At 43.2% G+C, this 27,503-nt stretch overlaps 1 protein-coding gene across 6 annotated transcripts in view; it reads right to left on the bottom strand.

The window, feature by feature from the left end:
• The window catches only part of DIXDC1 (DIX domain containing 1), a 101,415-nt gene that overhangs the window by 33,442 nt on the left and 40,470 nt on the right, over window positions 1-27,503 (bottom strand). For 5 of the 6 annotated variants that reach the window (XM_075279789.1, XM_075279788.1, XM_075279787.1 and 2 more), the window contains exons 2-5: window positions 25,132-25,261; window positions 22,660-22,785; window positions 20,881-21,127; window positions 16,406-16,513 (exon numbers count right to left, since the gene is read on the bottom strand). In XM_075279789.1, the coding sequence (XP_075135890.1) occupies window positions 16,406-16,513; window positions 20,881-21,127; window positions 22,660-22,785; window positions 25,132-25,261 (611 nt within the window). The remainder of the gene's footprint in view (window positions 1-16,405; window positions 16,514-20,880; window positions 21,128-22,659; window positions 22,786-25,131; window positions 25,262-27,503) is intronic. The other variant, XM_075279786.1, reaches the window with a different exon arrangement.

Below are 27,503 nucleotides of genomic sequence, written 5' to 3' on the forward strand. Positions count from 1 at the left end.
CCTTTTTACTATCCCTATAGTGTGACATCACTTTGGTTATTACTCCTTATTGTGACATCACTGTCTGCCTTATTCCTCCACTGTGACAAAGAAATCATCAATCTCCTAATACAATGCAGAACATAATTCTAATCCAATCCTTGCAGTGTGTGTGTGTGTGTGTGTGTGTGGGGGGGGGGGTTACAAAAACATTTCTACATGTGGTATAGATTATAAATCCAGATATAAAGTGACAGCTCGCCAGGTGGCAGCTTTTGATCAGGCAGTAAAACGCTCTTATCTTGATCGGACCGCTCCTCTTTTTCAACAGCTTAAAAGGCCACACAACTCATTAATTCTCGCAGGCAGATGGGGCCCCTGATGAAAATTAATTTCAAGAAAAATCACCATTAACTCTTTAGAAGCCAAAAACTAATAGAATTCAACCACGCAACACTGTGTTACATTGGTTAGTTAAGAAGAAAGCAGAACCAACAACAATGAGCGCTTTTATCAGTGATACTCGCCATTCATCCGGAACCTGCTTCCAACCCAACAACTTACAAATCCATAGATATTCTCTACTGAATAAATTGGACATTACCATGACATAAGAGCTGAAACCTTCCAATCTTCTGCTAAAAAATCTAATATACCTGGGGATCCTGTAACGTTAAATCCAGCTGCCTAATATTACAGGTCTGACCCATCCAGGAATGGTTTCCACAAGATCTGTGAAGGTGTCCTGTAGTACAATATCTGTCACCAAGGTGGGACCTCCATGCTTCACACTGGATTTTCCAGCACATCCTTCAGACTCGGATTGAAATCTGAGAAATTTGGAGGAGGCCAAGTCCAAACCTAGAACTCTGCCATGGTCCTCAACTATTCCTGAAGATTTGTGTCAGGATGCTTGCTCATTTTCCCGATCCAAATGATCATCGTCTTGGGGGACTGACAGCTGGCCCCTGCACTGACTGGCTGTATAGGACTTCATACTATATATAACATAGGGCCAGTAGCAGTTGGCTCTGTGCCCTGTATAGTGGCGGGAGGCTGGTACTGCGGCTCAGTTCCAATGAAGTCAGTGGGATCTGGAAGCAGCCCTATACAGCTGTATTGACCCCCAATGATCAGATATATAGCCTATCTTAGGCTATAATGTCTAATATCCTGGATAACCCCTTTATAATATTATAATGCATCCTTGGCCCCGTTCCCATCTATTGGTGCCCTTGATGTATGTATCAGTCTGATAAGCTGGAGTTGCGAGTATGGGAGATGCACAGAAGAAATCTTGGAAAAGTTATATGTGGGATGGACAAGAGAAGGACCTGATATTATATCTTGGAGGACCCCTTAAACTATCGGTGCATATCTTTGTAGACTCCTCACTCTTCGTAGAGGGTTTGAGAGAAATGGGGGGTGATGATAAATTGAGATAGCTTTGCCCTTGTCTAGTAGATATTTAATACAAGTACCTGGATAACACTGCCACCTTGAAAGACCCAATGCAAGCCTATGGGATACAATATCAAGTGACTTCCACTTCTGTCTAGAACAGGACTCAATATAAAGTCTCTAAATAAGCCCCTGATATTGATTTTTTTTTTCCATGAGCACAACCCCTGCAAATTCCGTACCCGAAAGCAATTCCCCCTCCCCCCCCCCCCCCCCCCAGTTATCGCAAGCTGACACCTATAGTTCTCATTTAGATCTTCATCAGCCACCATGAAACACTTATATATTATGTATGGGATTTTCTATGAGATGAGACAATGCCAGAAAACAATCCTCTGGAGATTTCTTCACATGCAATGTCTTTGCACTAAACGGTCTGAGCTCAGGCTTAATAACTGATCTAATGTATTAGACTACCAATTTGCAGTAACAAATTGCCAGGGACAAGCCTGAAATTGAGGTCACGTGTTCATGTATAAGTCATGGTGTGGAGCGATGATCAATATGACACAAATGGAATACTACAGAGCCGTGATTTATCAGAATCAGCGGGGAACTAAAATCAATGTATAAATGTGCATGTGACAGATATATCACCATTAACTTATACTCACTGGACTTCAGGGGAAACTCACCAATTCTGCATAGAGTAATAATACCAATGACAGCGCTTACCAATGCAGAGACTTGTAGTCTGCCCATACACAGTACCTTCAGAAGGAATGGACGACCATCTAATGTGTTTGGGGTCTCCTGACCCTCCCCGGACAGCAGAGGATGAGGGAGAGAAGGGATGGGCATTTTGGATTTTAACCCGTCTGATCCTTTTTGTTTTACGTGCCTATTAAGGGTCCATTCACACGGAGGAAAATGGTGAGGAATTTGGTGTGGCAGCCAATCACAGTCCTCAGCGGTGACCTCTTCATCAACGGCACGTGACTACTGTGATGTGGTGACAACTGAGGCCGGTGATTGGCTACAATGGTCACCTGGCACTAACAGTTGGACAACTGTATATAAACAAATGGAGCTGCCGGAGATGGGAGCCTGGGGATAGGCGAGTACTACTAGCAGCACTATTAAAGGGATCCTATTATTAGAATCCCTTTTTTTCTAACTAACATGTAGGAATAGCCTTAAGAAAGGCTATTCTTCTCCTACGTTTAGATGTCTTCTCCGCACCGCTGTTCGGTAGATATTCAGTTTTCAGTCTTTATGCAAATAAGTTCTCTCGTCTTCCGGCCTGGCTTTCAATCTTCTACTCGTGCGCAGTCGGCTCTGCCAGTGGGCCTCAGGCAGAGTCGACTGCACCTGTGCACGTCCATTTTTTTGTGGCCGCTTACTACAAGAGCTCGCATAAGCGGCCACAAAAAAATAGCCGCGTGCAGGTGCAGTCGGCTCTGCCTGAGGCCCGCTGGCAGAGCCGACTGCGCATGCGTAGAAGATTGAAAGCCAGGCCGGAGGACAACGCGTAGAGGCCGGTTCCTGAAGAAAATTGAGGCAGCGCAGGAGAGTTCTCTCGCAGCATTGGGGACGCCCCCAGTGCTGTTTGAGCGCTGGGGGCCGCCCCCAGTGCTGTGAGAGAACTTATTTGCATAAAGACTAGAGATGAGCGAGTACTGTTCGGATCAGCAGATCCGAACAGCACGCTCGCATAGAAATGAATGGACGTAGCCGGCACGCGGGGGGTTAAGCGGTCGGCCACCGTCAAAGCGGAAGTACCAGGTGCATCCATTCATTTCTATGGAGCGTGCTGTTCGGATCGGCTGATCCAAACAGTACTCGCTCATCTCTAATAAAGACGGAAAATGGAATATCTACCGAACGGCGGCACGGAGAATAGCCTTTCATAATGCTATTCCTATGTGTTAGAAAAAAAGGGATTCTAATGATAGGATCTCTTTAAATAATAAAAATAAGAGGCGGACACCTCCTTTAAGCAAGGTTTGCTACATATTTACTTTCGTAGGAACTCAATCACTAAATTTTTAATGAATTAGAGGATCTTAACTGCTTTGGACTGACCAGGACTGTCAGCCATTTGCAATACAGTCAGACTCCGAGTCGGGCTGAAGAAAAACAGAGAAGTCAGAGTTAGTAGTTTGGCCTACTAAGAGCCCTGGTGAAAACATAATGGTCTATCAGCTTGAGATAGTAATAGGCCAATCCTGTACAACTCAAGCTGGCCAAAGATGCCAGGGTGGATGGAATGGGGGTACAGTACATGGAGGTCTTATAATAGAAATGCTCTATAGTTCTTAATAACCCAAAGTTATTGTATATGTGGCCACCTTCAGGCTAGGGCTACATGGTGACTTTAGCTAGTAATGTTGCTGTGACACCGACCTCCATTTCAGGGACTTGTCTCGTTGATAGTCAAAGTTGGAGACCACCTGCGATTTTTTTTGATTTGATCTTCTTGGACCCTATGAAATATGTATTTTTTGCCGCCATATACTGTCAGTATGAATTATTCCTAGACATGGCAGATGCTTTTCTAGCGTCCTCCTGCAGTTCAAGCTATTCTAATGAACATGAAAGGGGAGATGTGCGGCTATAGCCAGGCTTTCTGAATTATCAAGGGCCTACTCAGGCTTTTACGACCTAAAATATATTTGCTTTTTACACATCCTCTGAGAAATTAGCAGTCTTGTTCCCCTTCTGCGCTGATCACATGATCCATCTCCCTATGTCTTCTGCTGGCTTACACCGTCCATGACAAATCTTATTAGCAAGACAAATGAGACATGGGATAGTAATGGAGGAATTTTTGCTTTAATGTCCATGCTATAGGATAGTTAGATGATTGCATCCTTGGTTTGATAACATTATGGTGATTTTTTAAGTTCTTTTTACTATGTTTTGTGTTCATATAAATATATTCTCTAATGTTCCTATTGATTCTGCTGGCAGGTAAATACATATAGAAAAACTATCCTGCTCTATAGTTATAGTGAGCAATGTATTAAACCTAAACCTACAAATAAATGATAGGTAAACCTGATAGGTGACCTGATGTGGCTAGTCATTGGCCGAAGTCTCATATCCATGTTGTGACTTCATCGCTGGAGCGGTACGGAGACTTATGGGGAACCCTGGTACAGGAGTTGCGGGGGATACGTAATGTATGAATTTTTTTTATCATTTTATAATGTTTTAGGCTGTTTTCAAGAACATTTTAAATGTTTGGACAATCCCTTGAAACATTAAAGGGATCCTATCATTGGATACCCTTTTTTTTCTCGATAACACATAGGAATAGCCGTAAGAAAGGGTATGCTTCTGCTACTTTTAGATGTCTTATCCGCGCCGCCATTCCGTAGAAATCTGGATTTTCTTCGGTATGCAAATGAGTTCTCTCGCATCACTGGGAGCGGGCCAGAGCGCTCAAACAGCACTGGGGGCGTCCCTAATGCTGCGAAAGAACTCTCCAGCAACGCCTCCATTTTCTTTTGGAACACCCTCTCCCTGTGTCTTCGTCCGTCCTGGGTTTTCAATTTTCTAGGCCTCGGGCACAGCCGACTGCACATGCCCAGTGTACAGTGTAAGCAGAAATTTTCTTGTGGCCCGGGCATGCGCAGTCGGCTCTGCCTGAGGCCTAGAAAATTGAAAACCCAGGACGGAAGAAGACACAGAGAGAGAATGTTCCAAAAGAAAATGGAGGTGTCGCTGGAGAGTTCTCTTGCAGCATCAGGGACGCTCCCAGTGCTGGGGCCTGCCCCCAATGATGTGAGAGAACTCATTTGCATACCGACGAAAATCGGGATTTATACCGAATGGTGGTGCAGAGAAGACATCTAAAGGTAGGAGAAGAATAGCCTTTCTTAAGGCTATTCCTACATGTCAATGAGAAAAAATTTGATTTTAATGGTAGAATCCCTTTAAAAGTACCGAGATACAGCCGTTGGATTGAGTCTTGGTATGGCGATTCTTCCTGGCCCCAAAAACATAGTTTCTGATGAATGTAAACTAAAGCTACCAATTTTCGCCAGACCATGCCATCATTTAATGTGAAAGAGGATGTCTGACTGTCCCCCGACAGCAGTGTTTGGATGAAAGGAAGGTCAGGCATGTGTAAATTCAACATGCCTGATCCCTTTGTTCTTGAGAGATATGTTGCCGCCAGAGATGTCTGACACATGTACATGTAGAGAGAGGTTGGAGGGGATGTGACAGCTCCCAGCTTTAATCCTGATATATGCAAGATCTATAATCCTTAAGAAATTGACAATGATGTCATCCTAAGTAGAAAGTGCTGTACATACTGACAGCTAAGAAAGTACTACGTGTAGGGTCAAGGTTCACTCTTAGTGAAATGCAAAAGTTGGGTGAAGGGCTAAAATAATTCTCTTAAGTCATACAATAGAGCGAATACAATGTTTTACGTGTTCATCCAAATCACTAGTTTCACATTGAATTAGAGGAAATCTGCATCTAAAAGTCTCCCAGCTAATAATTGCAGCAAAAACCTACAAAAATAGAACAGTAATAAATAGCTAATGCTACCCGATGTAATATCTAGTGCTCACTGATTATATACAGGACCAATAAAATATAAAGCCCCCACCCCAATTAAGGGGCCGGGAGAACACCTGTGACCCCTAGATGAAGGGTAAGGACCTGGTGTTTGATCTGCTCCCTTGTGACTGTCGCCCTGATTATACATAGAGATCCATAAGGCACATCTGTCACTTATTGACCTAGAACATGTGTCAGTGTCTTCTACATGGGCCGACAATAACAGAAGAACAAAGCGCGAAATCACAGAAAATCTATAAATAATCACTGCCAGTTATTTCAGAATATTGTACAAAGACGCCATTCACACCCTCTGGGGCTGAAGGACCACAGAGACCAGATAGGACTTATCCTACAACACAACCCCCTCCCCTTCAAGGAAGGATCACTGATATCCAGACTTGTCCTACTACAAAACCCTCCAAAGCCTCAGGTTTCTCATGGTGATTTGTTATCTTGGGTATCAGAAATATCTAAATTGTAGATTGCGCATTGAATTAAGTATGTTCCAGTGTAAACCCAACCCTAACTGGACTGCAACCTTCTGTAGACAAGCTTTGGCCACCTCTCTGATCTTCTCTTACCCTTTGGCTATCCACTTTCTTATCTATTTCCTTCTATTCTACAATCTCAATGAACCATTCTATCCAAAGGGAATACAAGTGAACCCCAAGCACCTAATTTGGCTATTACCCAAGACACTCACCAACCTGCTTTATTTTTGGCAGCCAAAATGGCCATAGCCTATCCTTGCCTACCATTAAAGGGATCCTATCATTAAAACTCAATTTTTTGTGACTAACACGTCGTAATAGCCTTAAGAAAGGCTATTCGTCTCCTACCTTTAGATGTCTTCTCTGCGCCGCCGTTTGGTATAAATCCCGGTTTTCGTTGGTATGCAAATGAGTTCTCTCGCAGCACTGGGGGCGGGCCTCAGCGCTCAAATAGCACTGGGGGTGTCCCTAATGCTATGAAAGAACTCTCCAGCACCGCCTCCATTTTCTTCAGGAACTGGTCTTCTTTGCGTCTTCTTCCGACGCTGGCTTCAAACTTCTAGCCTCTGGCCTAGGGCTAAGCCGACTGCGCATGCCTACTGGCCACAAGAAAATAGCCCCTTACACAGTATTGTAAGCGGCCAATTTCTTGTTGCCGGCAGGCATGCGCAGTCGGCTGCCCAAGGCCTAGAAGTTTGAAGTCAGCACCGGAAGAAGACGCAAAGAGAGGCTGTTCCTGAAGAAGATGGAGGCGGCGCTGGAGAGTTCTCTCGAAGCATTGGGGACGCCCCCAGTGCTGCGAGAGAACTAATTTGCATACCACCAAAACCAGGATTTATACTGAACGGCAGCACGGAGAAGACATCTAAAGGAAGGAGATGAATAGCTTTTCTTAAAGCTATTACAACGTCTTAGTCACAAAAAATTGAGTTTTAATGATAGGATCCCTTTAAATTACTATGTGTTAAAACTTACTGTGGAAGAAGCTTAAAGTCATACTTCTTAGAAGACAAGGTCTGGGCTAAGTTGATGACATATTTACAAAGTTAATAATTACGGTGAGGTCAGTTTCAGCACTATAATATAAAGAATGGACATTAGAGTCAAGGCCAACAGCAGTCAGTCCAGTCTATTTATCTGATACCTATCACTTCTGACATGGCCGTGCATGCATGAGTTAACAGGGGGATGATGGGACTAGGCCATCACCAGGTACCTCTAGGGGGTTGTTTGTATAACTGAGGAAGAAACAAAAATTGGGCATATTTCATGCCAGATCCATCCCAATGAAGTCAGTGGAGGGTTGGCCCTGCCAGTCTCTTATGTGTATGAATCTTGTCTGTCTATTAACCCCTAGCTGTCTCCTTTTTGATTATTTTTGCACTATTTTTTGATCAAAATGGTATCCCCTTTATTGCACTTGCTTATAGGTATATAGTAGGTATATAGGTCAGCAAGTATATTAGTGTTAGCTGCGGGTATACATTAGGTTAGTGTCTGCTGATTTCAGAAGGACCAACCAACCACCAAAGGCTACAAGCATACAACCATGTGCAGTGTACAGGTCAGTAAAAACAGCACGGATGTCATCCATGATTTTTACTGACCCATACATTGAAATGACAGAACCAAGCTGCAAATACGGACATGTATAAGACCTGCTCCATATTTTGCAGCTCTTCACTATGGCCCAGGCGCACAGCCACAAAAACTATGGCTGTGTGCATAGGTCTGATGGTGCTATACAAGTAAGCTAAATAAAATAGAATAAATGAATGTCCTGTACTTTGATCTGCGATTGTACTAACTTGTGCATTAGGCCTAATGTGAATTGCAACTTACTATTACGTGGAAACCCAACTGATCTGTTTTACCATGCCCAATCCTTTGCTCTCACAGGAGACAATCCACCACTTGAGGTAACTGGCAGCGTCTTTCTCCCCTCTCCCTATTCCGAAGACATGTACGTTCAACTAAGCTGAGTGTGCATGTCTATAGGAAGTCCAAAAGCATAGCTGCTAGCTGAACAAGACATCTTCAATGAATGGTCCGCTTAAAGGAATCTTCTATTTCTTAATACTGATGGTTTATCCATATCTGTACCGGGACAACATGGCTGCCTATAATGTTTATATGTCTGGAGCTGTGCTGCTCACTCACCAATCAAACAAGTCTATGGGGTAGCGTTGCGATACCTAACGCCGCTACTACACATCATACGCTGTGTGAGCAGTGCCGTTCTTGGCATGTAAACATTACTGGGAGCTTCACAGTCCCTAGACCACCGATGTGCCTTTGTCCCTAGCATAGGCCATCAATACTAGGAAAAGCATAACTCCTTTAAAGGGGTTGTCCCATCTCAAGGATCCTATCTATACTCTTAGTTTACATGGATTTAAGACTTTTCTTAAATACATTGCTTAAGTAAAACTGCTTTGTTTGGCTGCTATCTGAGATTATTCACTTTATTGTTTACTCTGCGTTTCCATAACCACAGACCTGGGGATGATCTTATCTCTCTGCCCAGGACAAGTGACGTAGCTCCCTGCTCTCAGAAGGGGAGGGGGAGCTGAGTGCTCGGTGCTTGTATTTCTGAGCTGTTTAACTCCGGCTTCTCCAGTTATCAGTTGGCTAATTGAATTTTGCTGATAAGGGCTGAGACAGGGAGACCATTAAACACAGACCTAAAAGTGAATATATTGCAAGCTGACTCATGGTCCTGTAGCGTGTAAGTTTGGGATTCTCATCACCTAACAAATCCAGCTCTGCTACATCAGCTTCATATTGTGCATCTTCCAGTGATACAGTGCTAATTTACTTACAAGCATCCCTCATTACTGACTGCAAACATGTACTGCTATGAAGAGAGATAGCAGAGCTGACTTTGTCTGGGAGACAGCAAGTGAAATCCCGCCCACCAATTTACCAAGAAAACCAGGAAGTGAACAAAGCACACAGCCTGCATGTTGGAGAACAAGGGAGTTGGGAATACCCCTTTAAGTCTAAAGCTAAATGGCAACATTGGCTGCAACTCCCATTGTGTGACCAAAGATCACCATGTCACCCTGCGTTCCTACACTAATGTAAGGGTGCTATGAGTGAAACACCTGGTCGCAAAAAAAATAATTCAGCAATGTTTGATCTTTTTGCAACTAGAAGTCACAGTACCCTCCAGGTTGCAATGCAAATCTATACACTTATATTAGCATAGGAGTCGCAAGTGATACGTTGAATTTTGTCAGCCATAGTCCTCATGTCACCCTAGCCATACAGCCCTAAAAAATTGTGCAACAATAATTTGCAGACAAGTCACACAATTGTATAACTCTTACCAGCCCCAAAAATGGAAAAAATCATGCAATTCATTTTAGGATGGGGATACACTGAATACAAAACAGTTCTAAAATAGATTTCCCAAAAAACTGCACATCTGGTTTTCATATCGATGTCAAAAGTATTAATTAAAAAAAATGAACAAATGTCAAAAATGAAGTTGAAGCACATAAGCTTCTAAAAACTGATGTATAATGTCAGCATAAAAACTGCAGTGTGAACAGGAATAAATAACCGTCTGCTAACCACGTACCTATCCTATATGCAACAAGTAAGCAGATCAAAAAGGATTCTTAGAATCCAAGGAAGTGGCGTGCGTAAATGAAATCTAGACGGAGCGGTGGTAATTAATAAGTTCACATGTAATTAGTCAAGATGGCTCCCTTGGCATCAGGGCTTCACCATGGCATTAGGTAGGACAGGATTTAAGGATATGGCCAATTAGACACAGACGGGCCCATCTGTGTTCTAGCCGGGTCATCAATTACACCACGGCATGTCCTGTAGGCCATCATTTTGTCACATCTATTTGGACACAGAGATGGCACAATAAACATCTAAACAATGCCTATAGGTCCATGTGCCCGTCACATGGCATCTGCCAGGATGTAACTTGTATGATCCAATACAACTTGTGCTGCATAGAAGTCAATGGAAACTGACACAGGCGCACAACGTTTCAAAGTGGGAAGGTTGAACATCTGGAACGGCAGCAGATTTGTATCTCTTATGCTGCCCGATACCCTTGTGCCAGCCATGACATGGTATCTCTAGTACAGTCTCTATCACAGTTTAATAAAACTCCGCATGGTGTACAGCCATATTTGTAGCATACATCTCCACGTCTCCACATCACGAATGCTCATACATAGGTGAAAGTTATGGCATTGTGGCACAGAACCACAGCAAAACCACAATCCACGGTCACTATTTACATCTAGATGACACTTTCACAACCTACTAGTCACATCACCTGCCAAAATTTGTAATTGGCGGGGGAGAAATGCAGCATCAAACAGGGCAAATTAGTTGCCATAGCAAATGTGTGACGCCAGAAGGTGCTCCGGCAGGGGGGGGAGCAAATGTGTTTACAAAAATGTGAAGTAAACCAGATGCCAAATCTGTACCCACACGATGGAACCAAATGACAGCTCAATCGCAATAATACCGCTGTATAATACCACCGAATACATGTAAAACAGCGCCAAACGTGTGAAGCACGACACCGGTGATCATAAACATGTTACATATGACAACAACTTTCCCCCAGATCGTGACTGATGACGTAATAACGTTATTCTGCGCCCTATGTACCGTGACATGACGTAAAAACATCCTGCCTATATATGCCATATTCCTCACCATTTCACCAGCTTGCCTCCCATGGTTGTGATTCAAGCTCTTGGCATCACGAACTCTGGAGCCATGCAGCGGTGCCAGCCACGCGTAGTCTATTAGCCCCGTCCTCTCCAGATGCTTACTGGCCACCCCTGTTTACCGAATCCCGGCAATGCTGCGATTCCTCCATCATCTGTAGTTTGGTGCTCCTCAGCAACAGGACTGATTTATCCCAGGCATCCCTGTCTCCTGTACATCAGACCTTCCTGGGCGGGTTTCATTGCAAGCCCCTAGCTCCATAGCACAGTACATTTTCCCAGAACCCTTCAGCTTGTTTTGCTTCCTCTGGGTAGCATTCTAGGTGCAGGCAGGCGCTGTCTTCATCGCAGGCGTGGAAGAAATTAAGGGCATCTTCATTACAATGCAGCCATCCTTGCAGTAATCGCTGCCATTCACTGATCCCTTTCACGGGCTCTTCTTGCTTATTTGGTGAGCTGTCGGCTTTCCTCGTTCTGTCACCCTGAGCCTTGTAGAATATTCTTCCCACCCAGCGTCACGAGAAGATGAATACAGGCTTAGGATGAGGGGGGAGGGAGGTCCTCATTATCCAATAGGCATAGGGGATGTCTTGGTACCCTGGGAATAAGTGTGATTTTTTTTTTTGCTTTTTTGGCATCTCTTATCTGAATTATTTATATACACAGCACCTCAGGATGGAACAATGTTAATGGAATAAATGACAGGGGGACAAATGGAAAGCGTTGGTGAATTTGGATGAAAAAAGAAGCGTAACAAAAAAGTAACAATAAATGACCAATAAAAGTACCTAATAGTATATAAGATTGGTGCATATACAGTATATATACAGTGACACCTCTTCAAAAGACCACCTCTCTAAGGAGACCACCTCTATAATAAGACCACCTCTCTAAGGAGACCACCTCCCTACCTACACCAGATTTTCTGTCATGGATTTTGAGTTTTCCATATTAACCTTCTTTGAAAAGACCACCTCTCTAGAAGACCACAATTTTGGGTGGTTGTCTAAGGCCAGGGCCCTATGTGCCAACTTATTAGGGTAAGTTCACACTGGGTGTTTTGGTCCGGAACCTGAGGCAAAGGCCACCTCATGTTCCGGACAGAAATACGGGTAGCTGCGACTGGATGCCGGTGCACTGTGTCGTGCACTCCGCTCCTGATTAGGCCCAAATGAATGGATCTAGTCGGGAGGAGGGGGTGTCTTCAGGCAGATGTCGCGAGACGAATCTGCCTGAAAGAATGAGCATGTCACTTCTTTTTTCCGGGCCAAAGGCTCCCGGAAAAAAGAACTGACCGGCTCCCGTTGATTTCAATGGGAGCCGTCTTTTTGGTCAGGATTTTGAGGAGGATACCCTGTGTGAACTTACCCTTACAGTCACTGCAAAGTGGGTGGGAATCTAGCGAATCTCATCCACACATTGCGAAAAAATATGTGCAGCTGAAACACTATCATTTCCAAAACCATTGTGGTTTTGGAAATCGCAGTATGTCAATTGTACCTGCGGAAACAATGGCGGTTTTCCTGTAGGTATAATGGAAGCAGAAAGTCTACCTTTGCTAACATATATAGCGCCAACATATTCCGCATCGCTTTACGCACATTGTCAGTCACTGTCCCATATAGGGCTTACAATCTAAATTCCCTATCAATACCTCTTTGGAGTGTGGGAGGAAACCGGAGTACCCAGAGAAAACCCACGCAAATACGGGGAGAACATACAAACTCCTTGCAGATGTTTGTCTGGGTTATCAGTTATTTCTAGAAAAAAAATATATGGAAAACATCTGGTCTATAGAAATTCCCTGTTATAACTAAAGGTAATTCCTGAATCATCCCACAAGGAAAAACTGTTCAATTTCCCTACAGCTCCTCCACAGGTGACATGAGCTATTACACAGTACTCCATATGAAATATAAAGTTGAGAGTCTTCAGTAGTTGATACCTTTTTAATGGCTAACTAAAATGATGACAGATTGCTTTCGAGACTACTAGGTCTCTTCATCAGGCATGGTATGACAATATCTGAAGGCATGCACAAAAAGAGGCAGAGGAATCAGGTGATGGAAAGCAGTATACACACAAATAAACAATTTAAAAACCAATTTATCAGTTCAAAGGATGGCCCTCTGATTTTGTACGGTCCCTTTGATTGGTGACATGATGCTCCATAGTTCTCCATAGAAAAGGTGCACATTGTAGTCAATACACAGGACCACACTATAAAGCTAAAGACCCAAATTGCATAAACGCAGCTTTCTTAGTTGCAGATTTTGCTGCAGTTTTTCGAGTCAAAGCCAGGATTGGATTGAGCAGAATGGAGAAGTGTAAGAACTTGCTATATATTTCCCATTCCCTTTGTAGGTATTCATTTGGCTCAAAAAAACCACAGCAAAATCTGCAAAAAAAATAAGCAGCAAATCCCATTAAAATAATAATAATTCTTTTCTGTTGATTTCAGTTCACACACTCAGAAATGGATCTGCTTATATTCGTGTCATGAGGTCTGAGTCGCAGGACGGACTCACTACAGGGAGTTAGTGAATCAGCATGGTGTGTCTAATCCATAATCCGTTTTATGGGTGACGCTATATTTGTTTAGCCTTATGATATGTCCAATGTAATTAATTGGAAGCAGTCAGCCTTACAGACACCAATTAAATCCTAATTAAATAGGAAAAGGTATCCCCGCCATAATTAAGATAATTATCAGTTACGGGCAGCTCGGCAGACAAAGTACAGTTCTCTAAGGGAATTCATTATGATATTCCCCAGCACATATTTATAATAACAGTGAATTTATGCAAATATTTTATAACATTTATGTTTTAATTCATCAACTTTTTCAAGACCTTTGCTTGCTGCTAATGAGTAGAAACATTATATTAGAAGGCTGAAAACCCATTAACACAGCTAAAATAAGAACCGTCAGCTGTGCCCAAAATAGTCAAGAAATTAGTTTAGCCCATACTAATACATGATGATTATGAACTGCCATGTGTGTGTATGAGGAATATCACTATTACTAGTCATTACTTGTGCATTTTTAGGACATCTCCTCTCTAGAGACTCCATCCCTAATTCTCAGTTTTCCCTGAGCTGTTGCGCAGAGACTCTGATGTCTCAAATAAAAAGCATATGGAGATTCTGCTCCACAACTCTCTATTACTCACTCAGAAGTAGCAGCAGCACTATACAGGGCATTACAGAAGAGTACACACCGCTACTGATGTGTATACAGCACTTGGAGAGAGATGGAAATCTTACTAACTAAAGAAAACATCTTCGTGTCTGTGTCTCTGCTTCTCTCTCGCAGGGCCCTACCTGCCTGATCCCCTAATCCTCCATACACTTCTAGAGGCACATGAAATGGGATACATCAGTGCGTTAGAAGAGTATCTTGGAAGACCAAGATGGATTCAGCAAAGATTGTAGAGTGTGTGAAGATTTTACAAGGGAGAGGGAAAAAGTGAAAAATTGAGAAAGAAGCATTTTTCTCTGATATTACATAGTTTCTTATATTTGCTTGTATTATTGACAATTATGCAAAATTTGTAAGTGACTATTTAAAAGACACAGTGATAAGACATTTCCATACAAAATACTTTCATTGACAAAAAAAATAACTAAATACCGTACCCAGATAGAAATGTCAGATTTCTGTAAAACCCGACATACAGTTATCTGTCAGGCAGATGTGTTAATGATTGCATGTGGTCTGATTATCCACTGGGTCTTTCCACAAGAGGGCACAAGTGTGCTTCCCCTGCTGTACTATAAAAAGGTTCTCAGAGGTTACTTTTGGGTACTCCACCTCTGAGTAAGAAATCATTGACTGATAGTCATGCCTTTGAGAGAGGGCACAACATTGGGCTGAGAAAAACACAATAATCCTTTCAACAAATTGCCTGACAACTAGGTCTGGCTGTGAGGAAGTGTTGGAAGCTGTTGCCCACACACATGGCAAATAAGCTCTAGACAGACCACCAATGGAGGGCTTGTTTGTTCCCCCGACAAGCATGAAAAGCTCCCACGGTTTCCTTGACCACTATCTGGACACATGTGGCACCTTTATTACACATCCCTCTTAGAGACCAATCCTAAATAAAGCGACTAGCGATCATTTCCAAGTGCTGAGCAGAAGGAAATTTATTGTCAAAGAACCCATTACATGCCCTGCCTTTGACACAATGCCACCATTTCCTTTGAGGGGCTAGGACATACGAGAGTCACCCCTAATAGTGATACTAGGGACACTATCAACTCAGTAATATGTGCAGGACATCCCACAGCCACTTGTGTTGCCAATCATGGCAGAGTTTCCAATTGGCATTTTTTCAGCAGGATAATGCTCGCCCCCACACAGCTAGGGATATCCAGGACAGATCCTGCTATGCGCTATGCTGCAACACTTCCCTGGCCGGCCACGTTGCCAGATTTATCACCAACCAGGCATTTATAGGATAAAACTTGGACACCAGTTTCAACAACAAGTACAAGATCTATAGGCCCAAATGTGCAGCAGGACACTATACAGAACCTGTATGCGTCCATGTGCAAACGTAGCTCATCTTGTATCCAGGCTAGAGGCTGTATAGCAGGGTCCTAGAGCCGCCTTTCAATTTCATATTTTTCCCAATAAACTTTGCTCTAATATTGTATATATATATATATATATATATATATATATATATATATATATCATCATTATGACAACTCCTTCTTGGTGCATTATTTATATCGTCAGTAAGTCTATTTTATTAAGTGATTTTTCCCAATAAAATCAATGGGAAGAGAAACTATTGCAAATCCATAAATCCTGTGACCACTCCACGCTCAGCCACGTGACCTCGATCAGCCTGCTGTGTTTGTGTGCGTTCTGTGGTGCAATATGCAGACATTTACCATAAGAAAACCGAGTGCTCACAAGTGTAGTTCACTGTCTACATGTGCCAGATGGAACATAGGACACTACTAGATTGGGTGAGGTAGTAGATGGAGATAATTCATCTATCCCTCTATTTGCTATTCTAGCTTCAGGTATACAGTGAGATGAATGGGAAAAAGTAACAGTAAGAAATGGCTAAGAATCAGAAATGATACCTTACAATCCTATAGTACAATATCCTATAGTAGATGTATGACATCACTAGTATGACATCAGCCATTTAACGATGCTAAATTTTCTAACATGCATGTTCTGTGTCACATGTAAGATTAGTGTACAGAAAACCAGGGTCTTACCTAGATGACTCTGATGGTGAACGACTACTCTGGTGTCCCTCATATTGTTGCACCATTGCCCGCACACTCCAGTAAGGGTTTCCAATCTCTTCGTCCACACTGTTTTTCCTGAAGATGGGAATACATTGTTAGTTACTCAGACACAGGGATCTAAGCAGGTTATACAATTATAATAGCTGTGCACCAAATATTCATCCCTTGCACACACACACTAAGTTTTGCCAAGTGTGCATGTGTTCTGAATGGGAAGAGTGGAGTAAGCTGCTACTCAATTTTTCCTCGACATGCTGTAAAGTGAACGAACATTGGCCAAATGTAAAATAACCAGTAGATTTTAGGCTGGGAGTGACAAAGTCGACAGTTTTCACTAACCCTAGCACAGTCCGAACATGTTTGGCCAGCCTCTATGAACTAGACTTATCCGCTATCTACAGGAGAGTCTGATCACTGGGTGTCCAATAGATGGAGCCAACAACATGATCATCATCATGAGAACATGGGCTACATATTCCTTGATGGAATACAACTATGGTCATACATACACACCATCATTCCATTCACAGGAGATGTGGGAAACCCTGTTTTCGACACTTCTGGGTTCCCATTATCAGGTCCCCAGCGAACAGATGATTATCCATATGTTTTACTGAATGTTTGTATGCAATTGTTCTGAGGCGAAGATTGTGATCAGAGTCAGGACAAGAGATGAGCGAACACTGTTTGGATCAGCTGATCCGAACAGCACGCTCCCATAGAAATGAATGGAAGCACCTGTGACAAAGTCAGCGTCACAGCTGCTTCCATTCATTTCTATGGGAGCGTGCTGTTCAAATCGGCTGATCCGAACAGTGTTCGCTCATCTCTAGTCAGGACCCTTAGTCCCTATTCACATCTGCATTGGGGTTTCCATTCGGGGAGGGCGCTTGGGGACCCCCAAACGGAAAACTATCAACATATAAAAGCAGTAGAGATGAGCGAGTACTGTTCGGATCAGCCGATCCGAACAGCACGCACGCATTGAAATGAATGGACGTAGCCGGCACACGGGGGGTTAAGCGGCCGGCCGGCGTCAAAGCGGAAGTACCAGGTGCTTCCATTCATTTCAATGCGTGCGTGCTGTTCGGATCGGCTGATCCGAACAGTACTCGCTCATCTCTAAAAAGCAGTTATCTAAGGAAACCCGCGGACCCCATAGATTATAATGGGGTCCATGTGGTTTCCGCACAAAACATGCGGAGAGAAAAGTCCTGCAAGCAGCACTTTTCTCTCCACATTGAGCGAAACCAAACAGAACCCACTATAGTCTATGGGGTCCGTGGGTTTCCTTAGGTAACCGCTTTTTTATGTGGACAGGTTTCCGTTTGGGGGGGGTCCAAAAGCAGACTCCTCGAATGGAAACCTGAGCACAGATGTGAAATATATAAATATATGCAAAAAAAAGATATATTTGGTGGTTTGGTAGAGAAAACTGGGTGTGGCGAGATTGCTCCTTAAGGCTCACACCCCATATTGCGGTAACACAGCTTTTTGCAGATTTCATTGCGTTTTTTTGAGACAAAGCCAGGAGCGGATAAAGCAGAAGGTGGAAGTACAAGAACTTCCTATATATTTCCCATTCCCTTTGTAAACACTCTTGGCTTTGGCTCAAAAAAACAAAACAAAATCTAGAACAAAAAAAAAAAAAGCTGTATTTCCACAATGTGGGGTTTCAACCTTACACGGATTTTGTGAGATTTTTTTTTATTGATGAACTATCTTTAGGATAGGCCATCAAAATCAGATTGATGGGTGTCTGTCAGCTTTTTGACAGACCCATGTTAGGTAAGTGCTGATCTGTATGCCATGGCACAGTGCTGTATACTGTATCATAGAGATTAAAGGGATTTTCTACCTTTGTAATACTGATGGCCTAGTTATGGCTTTAGGTACTACGGGGATGTCTCACGGACTTCAATGGTGCAGTATCGCAGTACCTAAAGATGCTGCTACACTTGTATGGCAACTGAGCAGCGCAGCTCCCTCCATGCAAACAATGCCAGGAAACGCGCTGTCTAGCAGATCTGTCAGAGATATGGATGGGCCATCAATATTACAAGGTGGATAGCCCCTTTAACCCTATTCACTGAAGAACCAAGTGACTGGTGGATATGAAATCAGAGTGAGGCCGGGTTCAGACGGGGTATTTTGGACCGGAATTTGACGCGGAGGCTGCCTCAGGTTCTGGTACAAAATACAGGTAGCTGCGACTGGATGCCGGTGCAGTGCACCAACATCCAGTCACGGCACTCCGATCCAGATTAGGCCCAAATTAATTGGCCTAGTTGGGAGGAGGGGGTGTCTTCAGGCGGATTCGCGAGGCGCATCCGCCTGAAGAATGAGTGTGTCGCTTCTTTTTTCCAGCTGCCATTGATTTCAATGGGAGCCGTTTTTTTGGACAGGATTTTGAGGCTGATTCCGCCTCAAAATCCTGACCAAGAAACTACGTTTGAACTCAGCCTTACTAAAAACACACCAAGGCACTACAGCCCCATTAATCAGCTGATCGGCGGGGGTGCTGGGAGTCAGAGCCCCACAAATCTAATATAGACTATCTACTAAGGTTAATTTAGACCAGATAAACACATTTCTCCATAACTTCCGAGATACCGGACAGTGGCTGCAGCTTTTATTCTTAGTTCTAACCATTGAAATAAAGTGCCCAGTGCCTGGGTTCGAATCCCGCCAGGAACATCTGCAAGGAGTTTGTATGTTCTCCCCGTGTTTGCGTGGATTTCCTCCCATATTCCAAAGACATACTGATAGGAAAAAATGTACATTGTGAGCTCTATATAGGATCACAATCTACATTAAAAAGAAAAAAAAAGTGCCCAGTTTATGGCACAGGATGGCCGAGCATCATGGCTACCCTTCAGTGACATAAATAGAAGCAGAGATCCCCCGCAGGATACAGGCCTACATACAGAAGGTTTCATATTAAACCTGTGGTTTGTGCTCGGCTTTCACACAACCCTCCTGCGTGTGGATTACAGGCGTGATTTATACTTCTGTCACCGCGCCGGAATAAACATAAATAGACAATAAAGTCACCACCTCGCCGTGATAATGCCTCCTAGCTCTCAGCTGCTTAGCATCTCACAGAGAACAAAGTGTCACTGCCGTCAGAGAGCAGGGGATGAATCATGCGATCAGGTGGATCGGGCCGCCTGTTGCTATAGGAAACAAACTGCAGGCCGCTCCTATCACGCCATTTATGTCAATGTAAATTACAGCACTGATGTCAGAGGAGAAGCAAACAACAAGCAAAGGCTAAGCGTCCGCTCTGCTTCTCATCTTCTCTAGAAATGCCTTTATTTTTAGGCACCGGCTAATGATCTAGAGAACGCTCAGCACCGAATATTAACCAGCCGGGGAAGTCACACTCAGCGCAGATGTAGCAGAGCCAAGTTTGTTATCTGACAATGAAACTTCCGTATATAACTGTGCAAATCCCCAGACACAACATCATAATGTAATTTGCTATGTTTTTAGAATGGAAATAAACCTGATACATAGTAGGAATATACAGAAGAACTATTCCCATAAACATACACACACCTGGGTCAGAGTCTATGGCCTTATATGATATAATATTTTTTTTTGGACTATGAGCCCATAACAATAAAAATGGACTTTTGCTGTATTTCGATCCATTTTAATGATAACAGATGCCCATTAAAGTCTATGGGGCCGGCAAAAAAGGTACGGCACACAGAGGACATCCATTTTCTGTTTTACACTGATCAAACGTTGACTAGATTGAATAGCGCTACAGGTCACAGAACTATTGCTGGCCATACACAAGTAATAGCTGGTCGATGGCTACATCTCAGCACACACCTAAGGGTAAGATCACACAGGGTATTTTAGTCAGGGTTTTGAGACCGTATCCGCCTCAAAATCCTGACCAAAAAGACGGCTCCCTTTGATTTCAATGGGAGCTTGTCAGTTCTTTTTTCCGGGAGCCGTTTGTTCCGGCTCCTGGAAAAAAAGAAGCGAAATGCTCATTCTTTCAGGTGGATTCGCCTAGCGACATCCGCCTGAAGACACTCTATCCTCCTGACTAGGCCCATTCATTTGGGCTTAATCGGGAGCGGAGTGCGAGACTGGATGCTGGTGCACTGCATCGGCATCCAGTCGTAACTACCCATATTTTGAGGTTCCGGATCAAAAAACCCTGTGTGAACTTACCCTAAGCCCTTGTTGGCTTGGGGTGTGTCCATGATAAAGAGCGGCGGGAACTCAAGTTTTGGAACAAAAGCGTTGGAGGATTGATGAGAAATACGTCTGAATAGTTTTTACCCATTCTGAACTTGTTTTATAGACAAAAATTACAGCCCCTTCCCTTGACCCTCTCTGAAGTGCGACACACAAGCACTATAATATACATATATGTACCGCATACAAGTACAGTTCATGGTGTTACTGAACACAGTTACCTTTGCCGATAGCGGTAGACATCCCGTCCTGAGCGAGACATGTCCTGGCGAACATCGGCAAGAGCAGCGGCAGCGCCCTGTGCCATTGCTGTGGCAGAGTTAGGTCTGTGATTGGCAGAAGCAGACTGATTCTTTCCTGACACACCCAAAGCACCATGGTTGACAGATCGTCCGGAAACTGGTTTGAAATGAGCCGCTAAGGTAAGTATTAGTCTCATAATAGACTTCAGGTTGCCTTCGACTATATCTGTAGTAAAACAATAAAATAACAAGTGGTTAATGATCTATCAAACAGAAAACCCAAGTATCTGCCAAGATGCCTATGTTCAGTAAGTCGTGCAGTCTTTCTGTGATTTCTCCTGTCCGCAGCCATCACCGTAATTAGGTCTCATGAGAAATCTTGTCTCCAGGTGACCCCAGAGGACTCTCCGTCTCCTATTATCGGGTCTCTAAATGATTCCTCCCCCTCACAGTGAAGAATTATACTGAATGTGTTGCACTTACATATGCCATAGGTGTCTCCAAAGTGGGGTCCTGGGGTTTTGGAAGAAATGTAGTACTAAGACCCCTGCTATGTAAAGGAAGCTGGGTGGTGGGATATAGAGGTTATGGTTTATGGAGCGCTATGGAAACAGTGACGTGCACTTAGGATTTAAAGTAAAAGTGACAATTTCTTTTCTTTCTATTGTATTGGGGGTGTTTGGTGGGCATTTTTGTAATATACTTAATTAACCTATGTAACTTTCTTTTAATAGAAAACAGGCTGTAAAGTACCCACTAGCAATGCTCTAACTAATCATTGCCAGTGCTCATTGCAGTAGGTACAGACTGTATTTTTAACTAGCTGATATGAATCTCAGCGTTCATGTGATACCAGAACCAAATGAAGCATCAGCGCTCGGCCACAGATGGGCTCATGTGCTTGTGTACAGGCAGAAAGTACACAGAGACCGGGGCCTGAACACAGACTTTCCATTGGTTTCCTGTCTGAACGGACAGAGCAGTATATAGTGTTTGATATTTTAAGCATTCCTAAGGGATATAAATTGAAGTCGAACACGCCTTTAAATAAGTATATTTACAATATGCTACTATACTATATAATAAGCTTGCAATTCTCAAAGTGCAATGTGTGTGCAATGTGCAGTATACACAGGGGTTCTAGTTCCTACAACAATCACCTCAGTTAAAGGGGTTGTCCGGGCAAAAATGTTATTTTTTAAAAAGTCCAGAGAGGTGAAAAAATGAAGAAAAAAAAAATACTCACCTTTCCCAGTTGCTCCAGTGCCTCTTCACGTGGTCCAGTCCTTCTGGTCCGTTGTTGTCTTCCGGTGGAATTCCCTGCCGCACATGACTACTGAGGCCTAATAGTAAACTCAGCGAAGGACACGTAATGCCTACCTATGATGTCCCCGGTTCCTCTCCGTGGCCTTAGCGGTCACGTTAATTCAATGGAAGGAGTCTAGGGCATCAGAGCCAGTGAGGAATTTTACGAGTGAGAAGACACTATTTTATGTGTATGGAGACTTTCCAAGGCTCCCCCAACATAGAGAAGGATTGGGCAGTTCACTTCAATGCCCAATCATTCTGTATCACAGAAGATAAGCTGCGGACAGTGGTGGTCTCCATTAACTCCCCTCTCCCCATACAGAACACATGCATGCTAGATTGCACCAATAGGGAATAAGTGAGAGCAACAGCTTTTGGTCAGTGAGTTGATACCTACTGAAGGTATAGGGGTACCCCTAATACTATATACAATTCCCTGGTGATATTCACCTTTGGCTGATGTTTGATGCATCCGGATCTTTTTGGAAGCCACAAACTGCAAAACTTTCTCCACATTGTCCTTCATTTCTTGTGTGCTGCTCGGATCCCAGTGAACTCCATTCAATTTCTCACCAGCTGCAGAAGAGAGAAACAAGAATTATTAGATATACCTGAAAAATCCAATTTATCCAAGTAATGTCCTACCCACTGAATGCAATAATCCTTATCTAAAGGGGTTCTCTTCTCTGAAAAAGTCAGATTTATTACCTAATGCCAATAAGCAGATCCCCTCCAGGGTCTCCCAGTGATCTGTGTTTATTATCTTTGATGAAACCTGGCTAAAGTACTGCCATCTAGTCACTACGCAGGGCATAGGGGCAACGGCCATGTGTTGTGTATAGTACGGGTGTTGAAAGCCCAGAATTCACTAATATGGTGCTTAATAGTAGGTTTTCTAACGTCAGGCTTTGTTCACATGTGTCAGGTGTAAGTCCAGTTTAATAGAAGGAAAAATGTAATGAATGCAATGTTCATCAACCTTAAGCATCACCTATGGACCACAGTATTCATGGAGCTGGTTCATGGGGTGGCTAGTGACATTCAGACAGTTGACCTGATACAGTGGCCACATGTGCCATCAAGCAAATCCCACAGTCCTCATTACTGCCTGGGTAATGCCATCTCCTAATAAGCGATCTCAGTGTCTGATGGACGACACATTTAGGCTATTCCCTACCGCATTCTCTAAGACCACAGAACAATCCTGGAAACAGACTGCTTTAGGGTAACATGTAATTTAATCCAATTTAGGTAACATGGATGGCGGACCCCCAGAACAGTCTGTAATGAATCCTTCCCTTGATTATACTATAATGACAGCCTACGTATACTCAGAAAGGAGATCTTCAGCCAGATGTTTGCTCATAATAGCTCCTTAGGGACCTTGTACATGTCCCAGAAATCAGACAATCCGTACACCTAAACATTCCCTACAATCTATAAACCTGTCTGACTTATGTTCTATGGGTATATGAAAGTTCTTAGGCCGGGGTCAATGATACAACTTAAGCAGGAGTCTACAGTAACATTCATGTCTGTAGATGCAAAATATCCTGTATGATTGTTTTTTTAATAGTCATCATGATATATTTTTCTTCCTATTTAGTCACATGCAGACGGTACACAGGAATCACTAGAATGACTAGTCAGTGACCAGCATGTCCTCCTTCTTATTGTTACAAGAGACCAGTAGTTGTTTTGAGGATTATTTCATGGACTAGAACATGAAAATAAAGGCTAATAGATGGAAACACTGAATCAAAGAAGAACTCATATAAAACTCTAGATCTGCATGCTGCAATCATGGATACAGTTTTGCATAACTGATCAGTAAGCATACAAATGTTTAGGGATTCATCTCTAAATGATGTCAGAGACTGCTGAGGCCTGTGATTGAGTCTAGGCAGTCACATTGGCCTCTAGGCATGGGCAAAGGCCGACTGCACATGCCCATGCCACAAGAAAATGGCTGCTTACACCAGCTTACTGTGTAAGCGGCCACAAGAAAATGGCCTCTTACACAGCTTACTGTGTAAGCAGTCACTTTCTTCGCATCTTCGCAACTGCGCATACCTAGAAGATTGAAACCACGAATGGAAGAAGACACAGGGAGAGGGCATTCCAGAAGAAGATGGAGGCGGTGCTGGAGAGTTCTCTGTCAGCATTGGGGATGCCCTCAGTGCTGTTTGAGTGCTGGGACCCAACCCCAGTGCTGCGAGGGAAACCATTTGCGTATCGACAAAAACACGGATTTCTACCGAATGGCAGCCCAGTGAAGACATCTAAAGGTAGGAGAAGAATAGCCTTTCTTAAAGCTATTCCTATGTGTTAGTCAGAAAAAAAGGGTATCCAATGATAGGATCCCTTTAAAACACATCCCTAGGAAAAGACTCCTGAGAATAATAGGGGTTCCTGGATGTGGATGTCAGCTAGATTTTCTGTACGTTAGCTTTATAAGAGGACTGACTTTTCCCCATACATTTTGGATGGAAAACAAGTAAATCTTATAAAGTGAAAAATATGGTATATTACCACTCAGATTATACGCTGCAAATTCTCTATTTGGATTTGTGGTAGGAAAATCCGCAGTGTAATACAGTAGCAGCAAAGTGGATGAGATTTAATAAATCTCATCTACATGCTGTGGGTAAAAATATGGCCCATAGCATAGCAATTTATATTGCTGATTTCAACTCAAATTCTGCATTGAAGATGCGAGAAATTTAGATGTGGATGTACAGATTATGCTCCGAATAGGACACGGCAGATCATCTACAAATCCCTTTTTCCCTAATACAATATAAAAGAACCAGAAGACCCATACCTATGAGAATCAAGGTTTTGCCATTTTGCCAGAAATAAGGCCAGTTTAGCTAGTGATCTTCCTCCTTTACAGACTAGTACCTGGTACTTTGTACTCACCAACTATTTCGATCAAGTGAGATAACACCACCCCATCTCGAAGGTCCAGCCGAAGGTCTTGTACGGGATTAACCCCGGCCTTCTTTTTGAGTTGCGAATTCACCCAGGCAACATAAGCCTGAAGCTGCTGCTGTAAAATAAGGAAATGAACAGTAAAATCAATCTGTAGAATAAACATACATAAAATCTAAAGTGTGACAAATAGTGTAAAGCACCATGCACCATAACAACATGAATGAGATGAATCCGCCGCAGTACAGTACAATATATCCACAGCATAAAAAAAATAAAAGTGTATGGAAATCAGTCCACTTTACACATTTTCAGAATATTCATTCTTGTTCAGAATTGCTGCGGATTCCCATTTAATGTATACGGGAGTCTCCCATATAGTAGACATTGAGGAAGAGTAGGATGGGGCAGCTGCATTTCAATATGCCTAATACTTATTTTTTCAGGAGATAGGCCTCTGCCTAAGGTGTTAGCCAAAGTGCACGGCCAGCTCTAGCCTTGACGAGTCTCTGTTACGTGACAAAAACACTACAGAGTAAATCCAGTCAATATGATGGTCATGTCATAGACACATGAGAGAGGATCACACTGAGATCACAACCTTCCCTGATTCCTAGAACAGAAGGCCAAGTCATAGAAATCTACAAGAGCCTTCATTCCTAGGGTTATGTAACTTTTATTCCTTTCAGTCACCCGCGTCCAATCCTTCCAGTGACCTCTCTCCACTAATGCCAGGGGCCATATTGTTGGGATTGGTGGGGTTTGACCCTCTGTAACACAATAAAGTGTTTTATAGCACAACCTCCTGCAGACATTCCCGTTTTACCATCACTGATACTTATAGGATGGTTCTTGTGGATCTGACAGCTTAGGAAGAGTTCACATAGAGTTTTTTTTTGCAGGAGGATTTTGAAGTAGAATCTGCCTCAAAAAACATATCTCATTCATTTCTATGGGAATCAGTAGCAGTTTTTTTTCCTCTAGCTGATTTTTTTCCAACCAGAGGACAAAAAACAAGTGACATGACCCATCTTCAGGCAGATTCCCCCCTTGAAAAATCAATTGAAAGCAATGGGAGGTGGGAAAAACATGACCCGTTTTTAACATGGTTTGGGGGGGGGGGGGAATTGCAGTGAATATTCTAGGTCGATGTGTCGAGTGTGATGGAGTGAAAAAAAAACAAAAAAAAAAACGTAAAAAACTGAAAGCAATTCATCAAAAACCGCATTGTGCAAAAAATTGCATCAAAAAAACGTTTCCAGTAGCAGATTTTTTTAGCCTGGAAAAAACTCTGTGTGAGCATACCCATTTGCACAAGTTGCCACCCATGCACAAGCCCCTTTAATTTAATGAATAGAAGCCACGGAAGCAGGCCCGCAAAATTGGACAAGAATAGGACCCATTTCATATTTTGCAACCCAGACTGTTGGCCCGCACATGTATTTGTTCATCATTCACGGACATGTGTATGGGCCCATAGAAATTAATGGGTCAGTCTGCTATCCGGGAAAAACCCGAATAGCACACTGACCTAACACACGGGTGTCTGCAAGGGGGCTTAGACTTCCAATAATATAGAAATGGGAGTGCTCAGCAATCAGTTTTGTCGGTCACTGAAGATATGGACCACCGTTCTCAGGATCAGGATCTCAGGTACAGGCCTCCACTGATAAGATGTTTAAGGCACATTTTATAAATATACCATAAATGTTTATAGATTTGGTGGCCATATATGAGACATAAGTGGTCTGAATGTGACAAGTCACAAGCGACTGTATAGTATCTGCATATGGCCAAAACTCTGCCCACTCAGGTGACCACTCAATGTTAGGGGGCATTCACACGGAGTAACGCTGGGCGTGTATCACAGCCGTACACGCCGGCGTTACGGCAGACTGCCGAACACTTCCCATTCACTTCAATGGGAGCGCTCGTAAACGCCGCTGTTACGAGCGCTCCCATTGAAGTGAATGGGAAGTGTTCGGCAGTCTGCCGTAACGCCGGCGTGTACGGCTGTGATACTGTACAGTACACGCCGGCGTTACTCCGTGTGAATGCCCCCTTATTGGTAAACCTGCTCTTATGACACGGGGCTCTATGTGAGCTGTCACCCTGCTGAACAACTAACCCTCTTATTATATATATTTTGGCCTGTATTGGCCCATATACTCCTACAGGCCGGGGGCCATGGTTTGGCTGTGGCAGAAACGCCAAGGAGAAAACATAGCATTTTACAGTCACTGCAAGGTGGATGGCATTCTAGCGAATCCCAACCACACCTTGCGTAAAAATACTTGCAGCAGATACGCTGTGATTTCCAAAATCGTGGCTTTAGCCTTAAACTGGTCATATGTTCAAGA

Source organism: Leptodactylus fuscus, chromosome 6 (assembly GCF_031893055.1).
Source record: "Leptodactylus fuscus isolate aLepFus1 chromosome 6, aLepFus1.hap2, whole genome shotgun sequence".
NCBI lineage: Eukaryota > Metazoa > Chordata > Amphibia > Anura > Leptodactylidae > Leptodactylus > Leptodactylus fuscus.